Source organism: Fusarium tjaetaba (assembly GCF_013396195.1).
Source record: "Fusarium tjaetaba strain NRRL 66243 chromosome Unknown NRRL66243_c0000071, whole genome shotgun sequence".
Lineage (NCBI taxonomy): Eukaryota > Fungi > Ascomycota > Sordariomycetes > Hypocreales > Nectriaceae > Fusarium > Fusarium tjaetaba.
The window spans coordinates 1-14290 of NW_023501267.1; the positions used below are offsets into that span (position 1 = coordinate 1).

At 45.7% G+C, this 14290-nt stretch overlaps 4 protein-coding genes across 4 annotated transcripts; 3 read left to right on the forward strand and 1 right to left on the reverse strand.

Moving 5' to 3' along the window:
- Window positions 1–1001: 1001 nt before the first annotated feature.
- FTJAE_3797 (uncharacterized protein) lies at window positions 1002–2329 on the forward strand (the record flags this gene model as incomplete). The annotated part of the gene is made up of 2 exons (XM_037350133.1): window positions 1002–1391; window positions 1442–2329. The coding sequence occupies 2 exons, from the start codon at window positions 1002–1004 to the stop codon at window positions 2327–2329; spliced, it is 1278 nt and encodes a 425-aa protein (XP_037209049.1).
- Window positions 2330–6089: 3760 nt separating this feature from the next.
- FTJAE_3798 (uncharacterized protein) lies at window positions 6090–6565 on the reverse strand (the record flags this gene model as incomplete). Its single annotated transcript, XM_037350134.1, has 3 exons — window positions 6090–6096; window positions 6148–6494; window positions 6551–6565. 3 exons carry the CDS (start codon window positions 6563–6565, stop codon window positions 6090–6092), a joined length of 369 nt encoding a protein of 122 aa, XP_037209050.1.
- Window positions 6566–10101: 3536 nt separating this feature from the next.
- FTJAE_3799 (lipase 4) lies at window positions 10102–11854 on the forward strand (the record flags this gene model as incomplete). The annotated part of the gene is made up of 4 exons (XM_037350135.1): window positions 10102–10439; window positions 10492–10622; window positions 10673–10929; window positions 10982–11854. The coding sequence occupies 4 exons, from the start codon at window positions 10102–10104 to the stop codon at window positions 11852–11854; spliced, it is 1599 nt and encodes a 532-aa protein (XP_037209051.1).
- Window positions 11855–12765: 911 nt separating this feature from the next.
- FTJAE_3800 (cyclic AMP receptor 2) lies at window positions 12766–14091 on the forward strand (the record flags this gene model as incomplete). The annotated part of the gene is made up of 2 exons (XM_037350138.1): window positions 12766–12922; window positions 12974–14091. The coding sequence occupies 2 exons, from the start codon at window positions 12766–12768 to the stop codon at window positions 14089–14091; spliced, it is 1275 nt and encodes a 424-aa protein (XP_037209052.1).
- Between the last annotated feature and the right edge of the window lie 199 nt (window positions 14092–14290).

Here is a 14290-nt window from a genome sequence, read left to right on the forward strand (position 1 = left end):
TTCGAGAACGTCTGGGTTTCTAGGGGCCTTTCCAGCTGTTACGGGTATTGAGATCCGGTATGGAGAATGGGCTGAGATGGAAGTGTCACGGTTACAGACCGGGGTTACCTTTGTGCTGTAGAAACGACAGAGGGGCTATGGAGTGACACGTATCGTATCCCGCGATATCGTCTGATGTTGGTAGGTGCTCTGGCAGCGCTAGTTACAGATGTTGTCCTGGGGAAACAAGGAGACCGGGAGTTGTTGATTGTGCTCAGTCTCTACTGAGATAACGAAGACATTGATGGTCATTGGGCCAATTGACTCTGTCAAGACAATTCATTCACTCCAGAAACTGTGTACGATTTGAATCGACTCTTTTGTGAACAAAATCCGTTGGATTAACGTCAAATAACCTCAATTCGTCGAAACACAACGTTTCTTCGAAAGGGTGGCAGAATCTCTAGCCCACCAACAAGGGTCCTTTAACACCCTCCAGCTAAGCATTTAAGCCTCTAAGGACGGGGTTTAAAACGAGGGTGGCTTACGGGAAGTCAGGGATATCCGTGCTTGAGTTATGTTTCGCATCATGCCCCTCTGTCCAATCTCGATCATACATACAGGGATCAGGTCCCCTTCGATTAACTTTGTTTTTTCAACACTGTAGCACTCGGATCGAAGGATGGCATGATTCTGTCGGGAAACACCGGCAGTCCGACATGTCCGACACCCATCATCCTGGTTTATACAACCGTTGTGCGTTTTTGAAATTTCTTGGCTGGGGGTGTCTCTTCAGCTGATTAGAACATCAGCTAAGGTACATTGTGTTAATACCTGATATATAGCTTGCCACTTTGGATAATCTCGCTCAGAGATTACTGTGAGCATACTGGAGTAACACACCCCTTCTTCTGTGCGTGTCTCGCATTCAACCCATCCCAATAATTTTTCAGAATATTCCCTGTTTTGTTTACTATTATTTTTTGCCGCCGAGAATATCGCCACTTGTCCGACGACGTTCAATGTCGTCCCCATCCCCAAACGTTGACTCTGCATCCTCATCTCCCAACGTTGATTCCTCAGCACAATTCCAACAAGACTCGACCCAAAGCACACTCCAGCAACTCTTCGGCGGCTTGTGCAAGCAGAAGCTCTTGGAAGAAGTTGATAAGCTCAAGGAAGCTGTCCAGAAAGACGACCCGCAGAAAGTCATCATGTCTTTACCCATGCTCCTCGCTTTGACTGTCTGCCCAGCCATGCTGGGTACGCAAGAAGCTATCAGACAGTCTCAGGCAAAGACGAAGCGTGAAGAACATCGTGGCCGACGCTGTAACTTAGTTGTCTCTTGTGTCAAGCCCAGTATCAGATCTCGAGATATCAACAACAAACTTGTTGTCTTGAAAGATTCAAAAGTCAGTCCTTGTGCTTTCAAATTGCAGTATAATAGTTAACATCATAGCAGCTTTATATCGCCAATGAGCACCCACTATACAACCATGATCCTAAAAACAATGTCAGCAAAGGCTACGCCTTTTCAGGATACTTCCTCCCCTTCCCAGACACAGAGTACGAGGGTCTCGTCACTACTATCAGTGATGACCCTCCTTTCTTGAACTGGATCTACATTGACAAGAAGACATATGAAGTCAAGTATGGTGTTCGTGCCGATACAGAGGGCCACATCACTGGTCCATTTGACTGCACCAAGCAAGACCGGCGTATGACCTGTGAGGGTTGGGAGGGCTTCTGTGCTGTTGAAGAACTCCCCGGCATCTGGGCTCTGTACTACGACCGCGACGATGATGGCCTCAAGTCAAAGGTCGCCATGGGTACTCGCGTGCTAGAAGTAGAGCTCACGAGGCGAGAGAAGAAAGAGCCTAAGCCTGCAGGAGAACCTGAACAGCCCATGACCATGGATGAGAAGATGAAGCAGCACAAAGAGCAAACCGCCAAAGACGAAGCCGATCGTGCTGCATTTGTTGCAACTGGCCGTCATCCAGGTGCTGAGCCACCTTCTCCAGCTTATAAGCCTGAGCAGAAGAAGAACGGGCTCCTGGACCCAGACTCCAAGGAAGCTAAGCGCCAGCGTATCGCCGATGCCCTGAGCCGCCTGAATATCGATAGCCCCACCAAGAGTGAAGGAGGGTCAGATGGCAGTATCTTGACGAGTCTGAGCCAGGACTTCTCAATCTTCTCAGTGGCCAAGAAGTTGACTGGGGATGAGGGCGGTACAGTGGCTAGTTCAGTTTGGGAGCCAGAGAAAGAGAAGGATAAGAACCACAAGAAAAACGATTCTACAAGTGAGGCGGGATCCTATAGGAAGCCTACCGTTGAAGATGCTACATCATAGAATATTTGGTTCGGTAGGGTGTTGCTTCCACATTCGTTTGGTCACTGGCGTTTGGGATCATTGATATTACGGAGAAAGGAACTATCATGTACACTGGATCTTCTCGAGGACTTACGGTTATTCTTATGGCCAATATTAGGGCATGTACTATAATGATAGTGTCAAATTGATTTGAGTTATCTGATGACCTTCTCCACGTTTCGAGTGCCTAATGAACTTGCAAGTGACGCCCCCCAACCGTGAAACTTACTCTCAATTCATCTCATAGTCTAATTGACAACCCTGGAAAGTTAATTGATCATGATTGCTATAGTAAAACGTCAGTGATGAGGTGTCTAGCATAAGGACGATGCATCCGGTTTCTATCCGGTCGCCCCCAGAGCCGCCACAACCGCCCCGGGAACAAGGACCAGATTTAATGCATAATTCTGCAAGGACAAGTATTCGTTGCTATGCACCATTGAGAAAAAGTCCGGGGGCGCATGCATGCTGCAGGAGGAGTTGCAGCATCAGTTTCGCAAGCCTCACTCTGTCAGATCATGTGTATCACGGAGAGGCTTAGAGATTCTCTACCGAGCCGAAGGATTCGTTGAAGATTCGAAAAAATAGGGATTTACTCCATGGTTTAGGAATTGGGAAAACATATGATGATATACTAGAATCTTTCGATTTTCTGTGGCTATGTTTCAGATTAAACCTCACGCGACAAAACATGTCTCGCAGATCGGTAACGAAGTGTTTCTTCCACGACCCCTTAGAATCCCGCTACGACCTCAAAATCTGACAACGAAGGGTAGATCATGTAACCCTCCTACTTCTCGAGCAAGGTGTCGCCATTGGATGCTGAGATTTCTTCCCCAGACCGTGAGGCAGGGGTGAAGCAAGCACAGGGACTAGGATCTGAAGAGATCTATCGGAATGGATTCGGAAATGATGTGCTGCTGCGCGCATATCCGGTGCATGTTTGCGCTGGCAGGTTTGATTCCAGAATGAGTCTCGGACGGGCGGTTATGCGCGACATCTGAAAGTGAGACATTTGTTCTTGAACCCGATATATCCCGCCATCAGGGTGGATTTTGAGTGGATGGGCCTGACTGATATCTCAGCGCTCAACATCAAAAAGAAAAGAAAGAAGATGTTTTCCTGCCTACGAGTGGATAATGTCTTGCTCGTGATCTATTTGAAGTTACAGCTTCATCCACTCTCTCAGCCCCAGCTGAACCTTGTCGGCGTGAATCTCTTACCCGCCTCGATTTGTCAACTTGCACTCGATCAGATGTCACCCATCTCATCCCGCACCCGCAGAGCCGCTCTGGCATGCATATTAATATCCCGCCACGGAGCCGGAGTAAGGTCCTTTTGACATGCAGCAGCGGAGATGAGCTGGGCGTTTGTCCAAGACACGGGCAAACTTCCCACTTCTCCCTCCACTTGCCGGCCCTTCATTGGAAAATACGTGGAGCAGATGCGTGTTCTTCTGCATCAATGGCCATCAAGAGTCCTTGTTGTTTCGATATTCAGCTGCTAGATACTTGGATCATGATACTGGTTCAAGGGTTGGTTCACCGAAATCAACAAAAGCAAACATGAAGTAGCATTTCGTATTCAGCTTCGGCATATATATCTGATCCACCCTTCGTTGACATTAGACTCCACATGCCAACCCTGTCTGCATATTGGATCAATACCAACCTCTCTTATTAATGCCGCCGGGAAAGTCTACCTCGGTTACTGGTGCGCCATTCATCTTGGGATATTACAGGATGAGAGCTACAGGTCAAAGAATCCAACTGCCCATACTTTGAGATTACTCCATGTGCTTCCTTTGCTTAACCTTATAGGCTACCGTCATCCATAGCTCGTCAGAAACCATTAGAGTCCTCTATAGAGCCTCCTTGACCCATATCAAGGTCTGGATATATGCGCGGCGAAGGGACTCAGTGTCTAGTATCGGACACCAGCCTCCTAAACCTTCTATGACGGCAATGTCTCTCTAATAAACGTTAGCTCCTCAGCTGTTTCACTACAAACTATTATTCATGAATTTAGCATACATCGCTTAACTACAATGAGCATCACCAGCTCATTGTAGGCTGAAATCTCTGTTTAAGGTAGGAGGCTAAGATAAGTAGAATAATAGAAGTAGCATAGATATAAGAGATGGGATAGGGTGCGAATCATTGTGACGTTGAGACGTTGATATTGAAGTTGAATTTCACAGCCAGACTAGGAGTACCTCCCGTGTCGTACTAAAGGCCATCAATACAGACATGCAAAGGCACCCAAAATATTCGAATATATATAGAATACGTTTTCAAATACAGCCGCTATTGGGGATATGACAAAGGGGTCACGCTTGGGCTTTTGGCCACGAGTCTCAGCTCAGGGAACACCTCTGATGTATAGTTAAGAACTTAAGCCATTGAAAATGAAACTTAGGATGAACTATAGACCTGAAGTTGGAGTTGTATAAACAGGCTTGGATAATAAAGATACATGCTCTAAACATATGTCATTTGAAGTCGTAACTGGGAATAGTTCATGGTAAACTTTGAATATGAGCTTATGAAGACGATAACGGAGGTGTTGTATATTCAAAAGCCACACAAAATAAGCCAAAAAATTGGAATAGGCAAGTATTTGGCTTAACCATGATCGTATCATTTGAGTTTTATGTTAAAAAACTTACAAAGGACTGGCCGAAGACTGCTGATGTCACTTGATTTTGTGAACCGCGATTTTGGGTGACTTTGATATAAATGAGGCAGCTGTATCTTGGAACAATCCAGAGATTCTTCACGAGATGTGGAATTACGACAAAACATCTAAGAGTCTGGCCTCTTCCATAGATTTTCAAGACCAGAAGGATCGCACAATATAGTCATTGGCTGAGAATGAGTTCTTGACACGAGATATCTGACTGAGATAACATGAGCTTCAACTACAAATTAGTCAACCATTGTCGGGGCGAGGCTTGTTGAACTTGGTCACCGAGACGCCACCTCCTATCGCCCTAGAATGCCTCCCGACTACTGAAACGGTAGTGGTTGAAATGAAACAGGAATTAAACATTATTGGATCGGCAATGGCAACGGAGCTTGTGATGCAGGGTATGTTAAATATTGTTGACGGAGACAAGGGCTACGATAATAGAGCAATAATATTGAGGGTAACAAGGTGGCAGGATTAATTCTAAACCTCAAGTGCACTCTCAAAACATATACGTGTGGTAATTGAATAGTTATCTGATAGGGTATAGAAATGTTTTCTGTTTGTTCACCTTTATCCTACCTACCTTTACAATCAATGGTGATGAGTGATGCATCTCCACTATCGTAAAACACCACGGTGACGCGAGTGTGGGGTTGTCGCGTGCAAGATGACGGAGGCTTACGTGGCTGTGCGGCTACGTACAGTCTGGCTAGAACTTCAATGGGCCTGAAGATCAGACCTTGATTAGCAGCACTAGCCGATCCTTGGATGGTTTCAGAGCTAACATCGCAAATCTGAGGCTATCTTGAGGCTAGCCAACGTCCGGGCGTTCAACGGTCACTAGCTTCAGGGAAAACGACGTCCAAAATGGTAATAAGTATATAAAATAGACAGACAATGTCTTGGACATGTCAAAGAATACTGTTGAACATGTATGTGTAGATACCCAAGGAGGAAATGCAAATAGAGCCCCAACGCCGCCAACCCAAGTCATATGTCATTCATTGTTTTCCGATATGAACAATAACCTCAAGGTCATAGTCGTTATTTAGTTCCTGAGAATGTTAGCAATGATCGATCATAGCAATAATTGTTGTTCAACTTACAGCAAGCAAAGAGTAAGATCACCGTGGATTCTCGCCTTGAGCTGAATCTCAATCTCAAGGTTCAATTCAAGGTGCAGGGAGAGGGCATCACTCTTCCCACCACCGCCCTGTTGCTGCTGCTGCTGCATCTGTTGCTGTTGTTGCTGCTGCATTTGTTGTTGCTGCAACTGCTGCTGCTGAGCATTGTAATTGCTCTGGGCCATCTGGCTGTTGTCCTGCTCGTCATCGTAGTCTTCGAATCGGGCGCGTCGCTTGCGTCGCTCGGACTTTTGCTTCTTGGTCTTTGTCTTTCGCACGGGCTTCTCCTGCTCGAGCTGCTCCTCCTCGAGATCGCTTCTCTGCTCAGCCTAGCGGGAACACTGTTAGTGATTGAGCGACCAGTAAGAATACCTGGGGTACATACGGATGATGACGACATATTGCGGCCCGGGAATAAGATCAAAGTGTAAATGGGAGGAGGGAAGAAAGTGTTGGAATGAAGATGTAGAGAGAAGGATACAGAAAAGCTCCACCAGAAGATAGAATATTTTTAAATAAGTATCTAGAATCAAAGAAAGCAGATTTCCTGATTTCTCCTTTCTCCGCAAAAATGCAAACAGGATCCATCATCGAGATTGGAAAGAGGCTGACGCGCAAATCGTCATAATAGCGACTGCTGCCATGATTTACCGCTAGAATCAAGTTCTTGACCCCAGAACTTACAGGGGGTGCGACCTCAAGGGTGCTGTGACGTAATGGTGTAGCTGGTACGTAGCCCAATATATGAAACAAGACCTCGCTTTCAGATGCCATAACGTCGCTTTCCTTGGCATATGAGATAAATGCATGTTGCTCCCTTGTAATAATTGGATCTTTTAACAATTGTATTGTTCTTTTGGTCAGTTTTGTTGCAGGTCACGTGGGGGGCTCGTATATCGGGATTCTATGGAGAGACTGGATCTTCAGCTGGTCAAGTCAAAACTTCATACGGCCCCCGAGGTTTAAGCAAGAGCTTCTGAAAACGCAAGCACCAATCACGTACGAAAGTGTATCATCAAAGCTTATATAGCACGTGAAATCCAGCGCAATTGCTCTTCTACAAGCTTTTGTTCCCAAGCATGACGAAAAGCTGTCAATATCACGACGAGCTCAAATTAGGTCCCCGAGTCCAGATCCGGTCATTTCGTTGGCATATCTGTCCGCTCAGTTCAGACAATATCTCAATAGAGCGTCTGATCAAAGCGATGTGACTTACAAAAAGAATCGACGCGCACCACGGCCAGGAGAAGAATATTGAACTGTCAAGTCTCTTACTCTCAGTGTAAAAAGCTCTCCAATACAGATGCTTATCCTTCAAGTTGTAGAATAAATATGTTGATCTGTATCAACATGAGAAGAGCTACTCAACTCAACTGCCTTGCCTGAAGGCATAACTTATAGTTACCGGCATGCTTGGAAGCTAACGAAGTTCGCCAACAAGTCATCACCTACAACTATCGAGAAACCGTGTTCCACTTTGTGATAACTCAGCTCCGTCAATTTCAAAGAATATTTATAAGCATTTATATAAGTGTGTTGTTAGTCAGTCATATACCATAGCAAGACCTTGTTATAGTAAGGAGTTCCCCGAGGTTTTGACTTGGTCTAACATGTGCCGTTGGTTCTTGAACCAGCACGCCAAGATACCGGGATCTGACAATTAGTTTCCTGTATAAATACTGAACCGGGCAATAACCCGAGAGTCGCTTCGTTGACTGTGCCATTGTTGGCGCTCCTCTGAGTTGATCTACAGCTCGCCATCGTTTCACTGCGAAGCTTGTTCTCGTGATCTTCCTACAAGAGATAAACAATCCTGGGCCATCTGACTCTCCACTCATGTCGTAATGCATGGAATGGGCTAATTGGATGAATACAGTCTTTTGGGGTAGATTTGACTCACTTCGTTGAGATTGTCGTTGTATGAGACGTATCACTCTCTAACGAAGAACTTTAGTAGTATCTGAGAGGGAAATGTAAGAAAAACGCCATATAAGGGGGAAGAAGCCTTTTCTAGCTTAATTGCTGTGACAACTCACAAAAATTCCTACCTGAACCTCAACTCGCTTCACCGGATAGACTACATTAACTTACCATACTTGAACTCAACATGACTCGAACACTCTGCTTGACCGAGATTACGTTGTAAACGATCGAGGAGGTATTATCGAAAACACACACAGCGTACATCGCCATAACAGACACAGAGGATAATATCATCTTCTCAGCTGGGAACCCTTCTCGTGTTACCCATTCTCGATCCGCAGCTAAGCCAAGCCTGCCCAAGCCGTAGCTGTGATTGAGACTGGCACTGTTGATAAATTTGGAATTGGCGAGCCTGACCTTGCTCTCATGTGTGCATCTCACTGACCTTTATATCACGCGCGCCAAGAACATGCTGAGCAAGATCAGAGCAGAGGAATATGATCTTCGATGTAGCGGTCATCCTTCAGTTTCTGAAGGGGTGAACCGTGAGTAGATAAAGGCTAGGTTTATGCCAACAGGAATATGCAATAATTGCTCCGGAAAGCATGTTGCCACGATGGCTGGTGCTGAAGCATTGGGAGTTGACGTTAAAGACTATCATCTGCCAACCCTCCTATGCACCTTGAGGTCAAAACAGTCGTCGAAGACCTGGCACATGATCCGAGCCAAGTGAAATGCGGTGTTGATAGATGCAATCTATAGCACCAGCAAATCCTCTATTCTACCTGGCATAACAATATGCAACCTTCGCTGACGCTGCGGACGCTGTGGAGGCATTGTCTCTAATATGTCAAAGAATCCAAAATTTCTCACGCGTATTTAACGCCATGGCAAAACATCTAGAGAAAATTGGCAGAACGGGACATTTCTGTACGGTATTTATGTCGAGCTATTAAGGGCAACTTTTTGGCAAAGTTGGCGCTGATGCGTCTTACGGAACAGGCGTTCAAGATTCGTAAGATACTTGGCGTCTTGGGGCGAAAGTGGCACTTGAAACAGGTGCAAAGATCAAGGAGGGCAATCTTGAGACCCTCTATGCGGTTGTTTTAGAGATTCTTAAACAATTAGGGATCGGTGCACCGGAGCAAAGAAGGAAATTAGACTGCTTTCATCATCTTCAGCGGAGGAATACTATGAATGAAGTGACAGGGCGTGTGAGGTTCAATTTCAAAGTAAGACCATTCGGGAATAGAATAGACTAGACCACTGGATATCTCGGCAGACAATGAAGATATTGGGTTGGGAGGAATTGATATTGAACGAGTCACAAAGTGAAATCTGATTGGTGGTAAAAGAATATCCCGGGGCTAAATTTCAAGTGCAAGGGTCATGTTAGTCGACAAGCGTACAGTGGTCTACTGCGTCAAGTATGATATTTGCCTAAAGGCGATAGTAGCATTAGTGCCAAGGAACAAGATCATTTGTATCAAGCGTGTTCTGGCCAGAGATTTCTCGAGTTTAATCACTTTGTATCTCTTTGCTTGTTGACGCCCCATCTAGTCTGTCTATTATGCTCAGAAGCCTCCCTTGTTGCAAAGGCTCGAGACACTCCAGAATTCCTGATCCGAATGGCTTTAAATCGAAATAATCAATCTAAACAAGGATCTGAGTCTCCTTACCCTCGGGGTTGCTCCGCACCCCACAACTCAATCACCCCAGATCGACATCCTTTCCTGGGGCTAGCAACGCGGGGAATAGTGAAATTAATCTCATACCCCGTCAGAGCTACGACACTGCATAGAATAGATAACAATTTCCTAGATTATCCTTGGTGGAAACCTTGTGGCCGTGGAAATAAGAGACATGCCCCCTAGCTTGAGTAGTAGTGCAAGGTCTGAGAACAATATGCTTGACTGACTTATAAGACGTCTGATGCTCAAGTCTTGGTATTATGGAAGTCAAGAGAGATATCATAGTCGCGAATACCCGCTAGCCAAAGTGGCACGCCTCAATATGAAGTCAATATATTTCTTCCTTCTGACTGCGTTGGCTTGGACGACAAGTGCAGCTTCTCCTAAAGCCACAACATTGAACGGAACATACGTTGGCAAGAACTTACCGGGCTGGGATCAAGACGCCTTCCTAGGTATTCCTTACGCTCAGCCCCCTGTTGGGAATTTACGGTTCAAGTGGCCTCAAAGCTTGGACAGTTCTTTCACAGAGGAACGCGCAGCCACTGAATATGGAGACAGTTGCATGCAGTACACTCAGAACTGGACCATGTCAGAGGACTGCCTTTCTCTGAATGTTATTCGACCAGCTGGAAAACCAAAGAAACTCCTACCAGTCCTGTACGTTCCCCGAATAACAAACACTTCCTCAAGACTGATAGCAAGAACACAGAGTTTGGATTTATGGCGGTGGTTTATATGCTGGCAGCTCTGCCGACCCACAATACAACCTCAGTGGGATTGTCAAAGTCAGCCAAGACATCAAAGAGCCTATCTTAGCAGTAAGCTTCAATTACAGATTGGGTACGTCCGGGTTCCGCTTGAAGCACCACTACTAACGCTCTGACGTGCAGGGATGTGGGGGTTTCTCCAGAATTTCAACCTTCTGAAGGAAGGGAACGCCAATGCTGGCCTTCTAGACCAACGACTTGCACTGCGTTGGATCCAAGAGAACATTGAAGCTTTTGGAGGTGACCCAGAACGAGTTGTTGTGTGGGGTGAGAGCGCTGGAGCTCAAAGCATAGCGTATCAGATGTTTAGTTACGATGGTCGAGATGACGGACTCTATCGGGGAGCTATCCTTGAATCAGGAGGCGTCACGGGCGCACAGGTATGAACTTTCAACACTGCTGTTTTTGAGTTTGCCGATTGACCTTGACTAGATTCATGATCTCAGTTACTACAATGTCGCTTTTGAAAATCTCACAAGGACTGTCGGGTGCTGGGACAAAAAGGATCAACTTGCATGTCTTCGAGACCTGGATGAGAAGTCGCTATATGCTGTGCGCCCTTCATTGACGTTCAACCCTCTGATCGACGGCACTTTCTTGACCGGTTACCCCAGCCAGCTCATCCGCGAGAAGAACTACCACACCGTGCCTATGATAATTGGAGCAAACACTGACGAAGGCTTCTGTATCGGAAAAGTCAACACGGATCAAGATCTCTTCTACGAAGCTTTTCGGTGGCGGAACTACGCTCTGAGCGCCCCGAAAATCCGAAAGCTCATGGAACTTTATCCTGACGACCCATGCCATCAACCTCCCTATGCCATTACAAATTGTTCAAGGCAAGATGGAAACTATCAAGGACGACGTGCCTGTGCTATCGGCGCCGACATAACTATGATCTCAGGGCGCAGGAAGCTCGCAGAACTATATGCACAATCTGAAGATGTATACTCCTACCGTTTCGATCAAAGACCATACCTGAGAGCTGAGTGGGATGGTGTGAAGCATTTCGATAATGTTGCATTTAGCTTCCAGAACATATCTGGGCTGCTAGGTCCAAGTCCGCAGTACGATAGTCACGCTGTGCTGGCCAACACTATTGGACAGGCTTATGTAAGGTTCGTCAACAGTCTGGATCCTAATTCCAAGAAGGGGTCGCTTCCAAAATGGCCAAAGTACAGCAAGTCAAAGCCTAAGAATATGGTGTTCAATGCCACGAAGAACTGGGTTGAGGATGATACCTGGCGGAAACAGGGCATTGAGTACATAAACTCCTATGAGGTGGCACGAGAGCTATATGGTTAGAGACGAGGAGAATTGCCAAAAGATACCATAACAGGAAGTATCAAGTTGGAGACATCATCTAATGAAGGACTTCGCTTAGCCTAACTGGGGGTTGGGACGCAACTCAAGAATTCAATCTCAAGTGGTAGTCATGGAACACATAGTCAAGTTCATGATAATTGAAGATAGATTTAGGAAAGCTCGTCATTTATTTTATTTCCGCCCCCTAGACTAAGGACCCCAGGTCCTCGACCGCTATGAGGACCTGGTTTCATCTGATGTCTAACGGTGCTCGTATAGATCGGCGACGCCGAGGCTCGCTTCTAACAATGCGAGTATTACCCTTGCATATTACTCCATCTCAAGTTGCCTCGTAAGGCAATGCTAGCCCGGAAGACTCCAGCTACCGACGCTATAAGAGTCAACCTTGTGTCACAACTCGAAGCAGTTAGGATTTTCGGAGGAGATTCTGAGAATGGTAGTATCGATAGACCGTGCAAACCTTGTATAGTGCACGGAATAAATATAGTCAAGTATATCCTGGACTTTCTCAAACTCGCTTGCTGGGTATTTGTAGCACGATTAAACTCTATTTTGAACGCTTCAAGACGCTCTGGTCCCAGACTGTACGAGCCACCTCACTTGGCACTCTTGAACCTTCTAATACATAGCATGTCGACATACCAGAGATAACGTAATAGTACTAAAGGCTTTAAACATCCCCATGAATACCATGCTTCTTGGTGTGGGGAAATAAGCTTCACGGAATGCCAAGACCCATACCGAAGAACAAGGGGCCAAACCCTTGTTTGAAATACGAGTGGGTATTTCAACAGGAAACAAGGAGGCGATATAATACCTGAATCATACCCTTTCAAACCTGCTCTCCTCAACGGCGGCTACCTTTACTATGACTGCAAGTTCCGGCCAATATGACTGGCAAAGTCGATAAACTCATCTCATCCGTGACACTGGCTGGAAGCCTGTTATCTTGCGTTGCCACGACATGTGTACTTATCTCGTTCGTCATATATCGTCGGCATCTCCGAAACTTTCGACACGTCCTCGTGTTAAATCTTATGGTTGCAGGTGCGCATATCTTATGCTATTGTCGACTAGAAATCTAATACTCTTTCTTAGAGTTCATCAACACTCTCAACAACTCAATATCAGGCAGCATATTCCTCAAGACTGGGCAGCTCCAAGCTGGGATACCATGCGTCGTCAACGGGTTTATCGGCCAGTTGTCTGTTTCAGCAGCTGACTTTTCAGTCCTGGCTATTTCGGTTACAACCCTGCTCACTGTGAAGAGGATGTTGTACATACCGAAAACTTCAAGAACGAAAAGAGCATTAATTTGTGCGGCAGTATGGACATTGCCTCTCATCACAAGTATCATACCGACTGCTGCGGGTGAGATGAAGCCAGTGGGCGGGAACTGGTGTTGGATATCAGCAACCCGGCCAGATTTACGCTATGGTATGACGCATGGTTGGCGCTTCTTCGTTATTTTCACTACTATTGTTATCTACATCTACATCTGGATTTACCTAAGAAGACATCTGGGCTCAAAACAAAAGCAACCTCGGCAGCCTCTAACTTTCTCGACGCACAATACCAACACACTCTTTTCTAAAGGCTCCAAGGACGCGGGATTCCAAGTTATTCAAGAGGACGAAATCGAGCTGGATACTTTCAAGACGAGATATGGGAACATTGATACACCCATTTCGCCCATAATTGAGCGAGGGCATAAGATAGACGAAATCGAGGATATGGAAAGAAAAGGTGAGAGTGAGGCTAGCAATAGCAGAGCAAGGGGAGAGTCTATCCGTCATCGGCCAACGTCGTCAAGAAGGGGAGAAGAGATGGCCTATGCAGGACTTGCTAACTCTGAACCAACCGAAGCATTACCGACTCCGCAGCACCAGATCAATGTATTACAAACCAACGTCAGCGAATTCCCTCAACGCCGGGCCACACACGATGTTGAAGTCGAAATCAAGCGGATGATGTTATTGAATGGGTATCCGGTTATGTACGTTCTTCTCTGGATTCCGGGACTTACAAATCGACTTCTGGAAGCGCTTCAAACGCCAGTATCAGATACAACAATTGCTGCTCTCAATACCTCAACACAGTTCATCGGCTTTGCGAATGCAGTGACTTATGGATTCAATCATCATTTAAGGGATAGGCTGGATGCGCTTTATTGGACGCCTATGATTATGAGAATGAAGAAGCGATTTAGTCAATAATGTCATGTATGTATTTTTTATGAGCACAAATATTATAAAGTCGAGCATCTTTCGTCAGAGTTTAATATTAAAAATAATTTCTTTGAAAAGTTTGTTGTTCAAAAGTAATATCACTTGATGCCTATAGGAGGAAACTCCAGTCATGGGAATACACTTTAGATAGCTAACCAATGTAGTTGAAATACACGTTATGCGGCTC